Below are 9,240 nucleotides of genomic sequence, written 5' to 3'. Positions count from 1 at the left end.
TGAACAGAGCTGCAAGGCTAACAAAGGGTCTGAGGAGAGAATAACACCTGCACTTACAGACTTGCATTGGCTGCCCATCAAGGCACGCATAGTCTACAAAATATTTGTCTTGACTTATCAAGCAATGACGACTTGGTAAACCTGGATATTTGAGAAATATTCTACAGGATTTTCATTTGGACACCACCATGTCACTGAGACACAGTGCAGAACAGTATAGACTCTATGAGCCCAGGGTCAACCTGGAACTGGGTTTCAGAGCATTTGAGAAGAGTGACCCGCGGCTCTTGGATCAGTTATGTGTAAGCATGGTGGTGCAGAGAGAGTGACAAGAGAAAGGGCATTGCAAGGAAGAAGGGTGGTAGGGTCTTTGAGACAAATCATGAATGGCAGAAGTGTGAGCATGGAGGTAAAGAGGGATTTGAGAAATACAATAATAGTACCAACCCTCACATATGCAAGAGAAACGAGGGCCTGGAATGAAAGTCAGAGGTCTAGAGTGCAGGCAGTGGAAATGAGTTATTTGAGAAGTGCTTGTGGTGTGAGTAGAATGGAAGGAATGAGTAATGAAAGTGTGTACGAGAGTTTTGGAATGTGTCACGGGGGTGAAGGGAAGAAGCGTGGAGTGGTGGAAGAAGTGAAGCGACAGACTTTAAAGTGGTTTGGCCACATGGAGCAAATGAAGGAGAGTAAGATGACCAGAAGGGTGTATGTGAGTGAGATAGAGGGAGGGAATGCTAGAGGACGACCTTGAGTGAAATGGAGGGATAGGGTGCAAGAGTACGTTGGGGAGAGGGAAAGATCTTTGAGAAACTTTGAGCAGGCAAGGAGGAGTGTCTGGATAGAGATAGATGGAAACTCTGTAATGTGTGATGACTCTCATACTGGAGTGTCCGGGGGTTGTGTAAGGTTGTGTGTGGCGTCACTGGCACACTACAACGCAGCAGTGACTGGCAACAAAACACCAACAACCAAATATTACAAAAAATACCACACAAATGACAGGACTCCCATGAGCTGCACACTGTTCAATGACTGACAAAGACACCCACCTGTGTGCTGGATGATGGAGGCGTGGTTGGGGGAGTTGCTGCGCTCACCCTTGTCAAAGTTCTTCAGCTCAAGTGGCCGTGATGGATCCACAGGTCTGGAGGCTGGACGCCAGGCTTGTTGCTCTCACTGCAGCTGCCGCCAACACTGCAAGGAAGTGATGCATCTTACTAGCTGCTAAATACTACTGAGTGCTGCTGCTGTACCTCGCAGGGCTGTCCAGAGGGAGATGGAAGGGCACATGCAATCTTCAAAACAGGATGGATGTTAAAGGCATGAGGTTTGAGTTCAACAAAGCATATTTGAATTCATTTAAAGAAATAGCTCCCAGCCAGCACACTGCAAGCAATCACAAGTTAGAAACACGTGTTAGCTGCTCCACCAAGAGACACAGATATCACAAACAGAGGTCACTTGTTACCCTGCAACTATGTATAGCACAAAATGAAAGTCCATCTTGAACATTTCCTATGAACAAGTTTACCTTTTTTTTTCTTTCTCTAATCTTGGCAAACTTAAGTCTTTGTGGACTATGCCCTGCAGCCTTGTTCTCCATATTACCAAGTGAATAAAGTTCCTGCAGTCAGTGTAAAGGATTGCTGAAATGAGTCATGTGATGAAACACACCAACAAGAAACTGTCCTGCCACCTTACACAATGCTTGGCCTGGGCTCCGCCTTGACCCGCGGCAGTACAGTGTGGTGGCCAAGAAGGCCCCCAGCTGGTCATGGCTCCTGCCACTCCAGCGATCACTAGCACAATCAGGCCTCTTGCTCCACACACCAGCCTGGGGGCTCACCGATGCTCTTGTCAACAGCTGGAACACAGGAGCAGATGTATAATATTTTTAACATTGGCTTAATCAATCAGTCAATCAATGGGGGCCTCTGCCAGCCTGCCTCACCCAAACTATGACACCATTCTTGGGGGTTCCTCTGTGCAGGTCCCCATGCAGGCACCTTCCCCATACCATGTACCTCCCAGCAGGATCCATCAACCTGCTCTAACCCAACTTTCTGGGCACACTCTTTACTAAGGATTGTCTCTTACATAAACAACCTGGTAAGCAGGGTTTACCCACATGCCCATAGAGCCAGAGGTGGCATTCACAGAGCATGCAGGTAATGGGCCTCAAGTCAGCCTCAGGGAGGGAGTGCTCCATGATGGAAACTCTGTAATGTGTGATGACTCTCATACTGGAGTGTCTGGGGTTGTGTAAGGTTGTGTGTGGCGTCACTGGCACACTACAACGCAGCAGTGACTGGCAACAAAACACCAGCAACCAAATATTACAAAAAATACCACACAAATGACAGGACTCCCATGAGCTGCACACTGTTCACTGATTGACAAAGACACCCACCTGTGTGCTGGATGATGGAGGCGTGGTTGGGGGAGTTGCTGCGCTCACCCTTGTCAAATTTCTTCAGCTCCAAGTGGCCGTGATGGATCCACAGGTCTGGAGGCTGGACGCCAGGCTTGTTGCTCTCACTGCAGCTGCCGCCAACACTGCAAGGAAGTGATGCATCTTACTAGCTGCTAAATACTACTGAGTGCTGCTGCTGTACCTCGCAGGGCTGTCCAGAGGGAGATGGAAGGGCACATGCAATCTTCAAAACAGGATGGATGTTAAAGGTAGGAGGTTTGAGTTCAACAAAGCATATTTGAATTCATTTAAAGAAATAGCTCCCAGCCAGCACACTGCAAGCAATCACAAGTTAGAAACACGTGTTAGCTGCTCCACCAAGAGACACAGATATCACAAACAGAGGTCACTTGTTACCCTGCAACTATGTATAGCACAAAATGAAAGTCCATCTTGAACATTTCCTATGAACAAGTTTACCTTTTTTTTTCTTTCTCTAATCTTGGCAAACTTAAGTCTTTGTGGACTATGCCCTGCAGCCTTGTTCTCCATATTACAAAGTGAATAAAAAGTTCCTGCAGTCAGTGTAAAGGATTGCTGAAATGAGTCATGGGATGAAACACACCAACAAGAAACTGTCCTGCCACCTTACACAATGCTTGGCCTGGCTCCGCCTTTGACCCCAGTACAGTGTGGTGGCCAAGAAGGCCCCCAGCTGGTCATGGCTCCTGCCACGCCAGCGATCACCAGCACAATCAGGCCTCTCGCTCCACACACCAGCCTGGGGCTCACCGATGCTCTTGTCAACAGCTGGAACACAGGAGCAGATGTATAATATATTTAACATTGGCTTAATCAATCAGTCAATCAATGGGGGCCTCTGCCAGCCTGCCTCACCCAAACTATGACACCATTCTTGGGGGTTCCTCTGTGCAGGTCCCCATGCAGGCACCTTCCCCATACCATGTACCTCCCAGCAGGATCCATCAACCTGCTCTAACCCAACTTTCTGGGCACACTCTTTACTAAGGATTGTCTCTTACATAAACAACCTGGTAAGCAGGGTTTACCCACATGCCCACAGAGCCAGAAGTGGCATTCACAGAGCATGCAGGTAATGGGCCTCAAGTCAGCCTCAGGGAGGGAGTGCTCCATGATGAGGGACAGTGTGGTGGGACACAACATGTGCATAACTGGGAGAACAGTGACTGATGCACCACAGCAATGACGGCTCCCTAAGACTAACACTTCCTTACCTGGAAGTCGTGAAGCTTTCCACGGAGGAGAATGGACCAAAACCTTTGACATTGTGAGAGTGCATCTTGTGCAAATACTTCCTTGAAGGCGTCAGTCCATGGACGGTGAGGGTGAGCCAGTCCCCCGTCACTTCCCCCAGCACCCAGTCACCGACAGTTTGGTCCGTGGTGAGGAATATCACGTAGCCTGGAACAAACAAAATTACTCTCTCAATAATCTTTTTTTAACCGTGTACCAGTGACAGGCAAAATTTGTGGCTTTACCGTGTAGCAGCGACGGGCCTAAATAGATGATGCATAAACTGATCACAAATGCATTGATATAAATTATAAAATGGCTTGCCTGAGTGATGATTTTCTCTCTCTCTCTCTCTCTCTTTTTTTTACGTCGCGGCCTATTGCGCCGGTAGGCTTCTTCCCGGTGGGTCCTGATGGTCGGCCCAAGGCAGTGCTTAGAGTGGCCTTTCAGAAACATGATCCCTGCAGCTACTGGGTTAAGTGCTGCCCATAGCTCCAGTAGGCTCTTTGGAGGGGCCTCTTGGATGACCCCAGCCCGGAAGTGGCTCAGGCAAATTGTATTTATAGTGGCTGACAGGATGTATGGTTCTTGCTTCCTGCCTGGCCCACGCTGCCCACCACCATGACCTAAGTCACTGTTTATTTACTATATATCCAGGTCTTTTCCACGTCAGTGAAGGTGTGTTCCCTTAACTATGTAGTCTAGTACATCACTGTGGTTTGGCACACTGACTCTTTTTTATTTTTATATAATTTGAAGATGCCATCCTGGTAACCCATCAGCTCACCTGTGATCCTCCCATTGTTCATGCAGCAGCTGCCGGTGGTGGTAGACGGCTGCCGGGTGAAGGTGGTGGTGGACGGCTGCCGGGTGAAGGTGGTGGTGGACGGCTGCCGGGTGAAGGTGGTGGTGGACGGCTGCCGGGTGAAGGTGGTGGTGGACGGCTGCCGGGTGAAGGTGGTGGTGGACGGCTGCCGGGTGAAGGTGCTGGTGGATGGCTCGCCAGGGAGGGCCAGGACGGCCAGCCAGGGGAAGAGGTGTTGGAGGCCACCAGGCTATAGGAGGACTCACACAAACCTGATGGGGACAAGTGTGGGAAAAAGTGTGATTTTGGCACACCAAAACTTCAAAGTTCCCCCATCATGCATTTTATATATATATATATATATATATATATATATATATATATATATATATATATATATATATATATATATATATATATATATATATATATATATATATATATATATATATATATATATATATATATATATATATATATATATATATATAATTTATATATATATAATTTATATATATCCTGGTGAGTGATTCATAAGTTTCCATAGGTTACTTTAAGTTTAAGTTTAGGCCTGTAAGTCTGAGCACAGTCAAGGATCCAGATACATACTTGTTCAGTACTTGTTTGTAGTTGGTACAGGAGCTGGTTTAGGACAGATAGAGTTGCCTGAAGTTGTCATTTTCATGACAGAATATTATATTATTACCATACAGAAGAATATCTACTTCTATTCTGTTACGGTTTGGTTGCAAACCTTGGTTGCTATTATGATACATTGCCGGCCAAGTTAGTAAAGACTAGAGGAGGCTGATTTTTTACCTAGTAAAAAACATGTCAAGTTGGCAACATTAGCGCAGGAGGATATAATAATGTAGGAATCTTTTTTTTTATACTTTGAAGAGAATAAATGAATCATTGCACATGAATAGGTTGTTTTACTTTATCATCTTTGGAGCACATCATTTTACCTATGGAATATTTTACTCAGAAAAAATACAAATAAAATCAATGATTTAATCATCTGATTAAATCAATTTGATTAAATCATTGCCAACCCTGCTGTGCTGTTTCTAATACCATTATGTAAGGTTCATTTTTAAGTATTTGCAAAAGGTCAATGAAAAAATCAATATCTCAAACACTAATAATAGCTCACCCTATGAGTCATAATTTCTCTGTGCCTCATCACAGCAAGGATTCAGCTGTGCAGGATTTCCTTGAGAAGTGTTGCAGGACTGAGTGAATATTTACTGAAAGAAGAACGAAGGCTTCCAGCACTGTGGTCTCACCCTGATGGTCTTCACGGCAAACTCACACACTGTTGATGGCTTGAGGCTGTCAATGAGGCAGGTCACATCCGTGGCGTTGACGTAGCGGCTGGAGGATGAGGACGAGAAGGTGGTGCAGCTGTTGTACTGCAGGAGTCAAAGGTCAGTATTAACAGGGAGTCAGGTACAAGGACGGAGGGAAAACATGAGAAAGGTCACTGGATGAAGGACTGGCTTGTGAAATGAGACATGAATGACAGGAGGATAGGAAGGGTGTGAGGGAGTGCTTGCAGGAAAAAGAGGATGTGTAAGTGAAGGATAAGGATGTATGAGGGAGGATATGAGGTGTATAAGGGACTGTTTGCAGGAAAAAGAGGATGCATGAGTTATGAATAAGGATGCGTGAGGTGGACGTGAGGTGAATAAGGGAGTTTGCTGGGACGAGAGTATGAGTAAGTAATGGATAAGGATATAGAGAGGAAGATATGAGGTGAATGAGGGGCTGTCTGTAGGAGGGAGAAGGATGCAAGTTACGAATAAGGATGTGGAGAGGTGGATATGAGGTGAATAAGGGAGTGTGTGCAGGGAAACAAGAATGTGTAAGTGGTGAATAAGTTCCTTGACAAATGACTAACTTTTCCGCTGCTGTGTTGATGCAAGTGGCAAGTCGTGACACAATGCACAAAGAACATGAGATAAAACATATATTTTCCAGCTGATGACTGCCCTCCCTGAAGCAGCCCAGCAACACTACCCAAAACTGACCTCTTTTGACCTCCCATTCTTCATGCTTGTGTTTGGAACGGCATCTAGTGGCCTTTTAATTGTTGTTTAATTTGTTTACCTTGAGTTGCCTCCCTTGAAAAAAAAAAATAATAATAATAAATAAATAAATAAATAAATCACCTGGTTCTGGCTCAGCATGGTGTCTGCCCACTGCAGCACCACGGTGAAGGGCGTCAGCACCACGGCCTTCACCCACACCGCCGGGTCCAGCGTGGGTGCCACCACCTCCTCCTCCTCTGACTGGGTGTGGACTTGCTGGTACACCGGTTGCCCGTCACCCACGTTGTTGAAGGCTCGCAGGCTTATCACAAACTCCATGTTGGGTTCTGAGGAGATGGAGAACTTGTTATGGACCTAATCGTAACAATACAACAATTTTTTCACGACCCTTAACCCGTCCGCTGCGATTGGCACGGATTTTGCCTTCACTGGTAGCCTGGTAACATAGTCCCAGGTCTTTCTCTCGCTGTCTGTGGTGGATAGTGGAGTGTTTCCCATGTGGTATTGGTGTGCTGGATATCCCCTCCCAAGGTGCAGGACTACACTTTTCTTCACTGAACTGTAGCCACGGACACTTTTTGTTCCATTCCTGTAGCTTGGCGAGGTCTGCTGCTAGGAAATCCGCAGTCAAGGGGTTAAACTGGGCAGAACAGATAACAAATAAGATAGACTAACAGACAACAGGTAGAAAGACAGATAACAGGCCACGGATAACCAATGAATAACCTGACTAACATTATGACCACCCAGGAAATATCTGAGAGTTCAGGGCAGACAGAGGAATGAGCCTGAACGATGATGAGTCTGAAAATGGCAACTCAGAATACCACCTCCTTTCCCTCAATAATTGCTCTCATGGTCCAGGGTCTTCACAATATGGAGAGCTAACTTTATGATGGTGTGTAAATACTTTTCTGTGTGTGTTTGTGTGTGTGTGTGTGTGTGTGTGTGTGTGTGTGTGTGTGTGTGAAATGTTAACAGACTCAATAAATGTTTAACTATGATCTACTTAGCAAGATCTCTACCTTCACTTTACTTTGCTTAAATGAAAACTTGTTATGGACTCCATCATCATTTTTTTTTGGGGGGGTGAATGTAATGTTAACTCCAGACTCAATAAATGGTTAACTATGATATCATTTAACCCATTGACTGTGGATTTCCTACCAGAAGACCTCACCAAGCTATAGAAATGGATCAAAATGTTTCTACTAAAATTCAGTGAAGAAAAATGTAAAGTCCTGCACCTTGGGAGGGGATATCCAGCACACCAATACCACATGGGAAACACTCCACTGTCCACCAGAGAGGCAGAGAAAGGTTACCAGACTAACAGTGAGGGCAAATCCGTGCCAATCGCATTTGACAGGCTAACAAAATCTTTACCTTCTCTTGGCTCAACACAAATGTAGAAGTGGCTAATTCAAAATCCCTGTCTTGTGGAGAATCACACTGCAGGTCTGCATACTACTTGGCCAGAAAATGGAGAATTAGTCACAAATGATCATCTTACACACCCAGCTTATCAATGATGTAACCGTGCTGCTTGCTGTCCACGATCTTGGAGTAGATGTCCGCCACGCCTTGGTCCCAGGCAATGGTGTAGCTGCACAGCAGCACATTGTGCTGTGCGGGGGGCTGCCAGCACACCCTGATGTGGTCAGTCAGCGCCACGGCTGTAATGGACCACAAGACACTGCAGATAACACAGTGACTCCACCATCATGATCACTATGTAGGTTTTATCATGGCTTCCAAACATGAATATTTTGTACCATGAAAACAAAATTATACAAATGTATTGTACCTGTAAGTTATCCTAAATTCTATACACAACACATATATTAGGTTTATACTGTTTGTTGGGAATTAAGAATGTAAGTGATGGATAAGGAGGTAGGAGGTAGGAGGGACAATTTGAAGGGGACAGAGGATGTAAATCACAACACTGAGGGAAGCACTCACCCTTCAGACCAACTGGCTTGTCTGGGACCCTGTTTTCATGGAGGTCATTGGTGAGGTCCCCAGGGTGGACTAAGTGTATGGGCAGTGCCGTTGACCGTGAGTGCTGCAAGATGGAAATGGAAAATGAAAATGAGGAGCTGTTAGCATATTCTCAACATGGAAAAATTCCACTTACATTAAAATTTACTCTGTTGAAATGAAATGGGAAAAGTATATTTGTCCCCTTGACTGTGCATTTCCTAGCAGAAGACCTCATCAAGCTACAGGAGTGGAACAAAAAGTGGCTGCTACAATTCAATGAAGAAAATGTAGTCCTGCACCTTGGGAGAGGATATCCAGCACACCAATACCACATGGGAAACACTCCACTATCCACCACAGAGACAGAGAAAGACATGAAACTATATATATGATACTAGGCTAACAGTGAAATCCAAACCCGTGCCAACCTGCCCCGTCCACGGACCCCCATAGGGCACGGAGGGTAGACGACCGGGGCTTACATGTCAACGCCTACACGCCCCGCCACGGCACCGCTACAAGGCCGGGAGCACGAGGATAACAAGGGGGGCACGTGGATAGCAGGGATAACAAGGGAAGCACGGAGCACAGTGTCCCTTCCTCTCTCCCCGCGCGAGGTAAACAAACACTGAAAAGCTGATGGCTGGGATTATTGTACAACGCTGCCAGATTGTCGTACTCAGTTTCTCATGTTTCCCAATTTC

The 9,240-nt window shown here is 45.8% G+C and overlaps 1 protein-coding gene and 1 long non-coding RNA gene across 4 annotated transcripts; both read right to left on the bottom strand.

Moving 5' to 3' along the window:
- Window positions 1–877: 877 nt before the first annotated feature.
- On the bottom strand, window positions 878–4,236 carry LOC126991338 (uncharacterized). Its single transcript, XR_007745429.1, has 3 exons — window positions 3,673–4,236; window positions 1,705–1,867; window positions 878–1,197 (listed from the first exon to the last, which is right to left on the bottom strand). It is a non-coding gene; the product is annotated as an uncharacterized LOC126991338 (long non-coding RNA).
- A 792-nt stretch (window positions 4,237–5,028) lies between these two features.
- On the bottom strand, window positions 5,029–9,165 carry LOC126991335 (netrin receptor unc-40-like). 3 transcript variants are annotated; one of them, XR_007745418.1, is made up of 5 exons: window positions 9,019–9,165; window positions 8,516–8,618; window positions 7,937–8,226; window positions 6,671–6,876; window positions 5,029–5,911 (listed from the first exon to the last, which is right to left on the bottom strand). XR_007745418.1 is itself a non-coding variant. In XM_050850107.1 (2 exons), the coding sequence occupies exons 1-2, from the start codon at window positions 6,866–6,868 to the stop codon at window positions 5,744–5,746; spliced, it is 366 nt and encodes a 121-aa protein (XP_050706064.1). In that variant the 5' UTR covers window positions 6,869–7,472; the 3' UTR covers window positions 5,029–5,743. The 3 variants fall into 3 exon arrangements, 1 of the variants encoding a protein (XP_050706064.1); XR_007745417.1 differs by having other exon boundaries at window positions 8,068–8,226; XM_050850107.1 differs by lacking the exons at window positions 7,937–8,226; window positions 8,516–8,618; window positions 9,019–9,165 and having other exon boundaries at window positions 6,671–7,472.
- Between the last annotated feature and the right edge of the window lie 75 nt (window positions 9,166–9,240).

This window comes from Eriocheir sinensis, unplaced genomic scaffold, assembly GCF_024679095.1.
Source record: "Eriocheir sinensis breed Jianghai 21 unplaced genomic scaffold, ASM2467909v1 Scaffold261, whole genome shotgun sequence".
Classification (NCBI taxonomy): domain Eukaryota; kingdom Metazoa; phylum Arthropoda; class Malacostraca; order Decapoda; family Varunidae; genus Eriocheir; species Eriocheir sinensis.
Note: the sequence above shows the minus strand (reverse complement) of the source record. Positions and strands in the feature narration are given on the sequence as shown.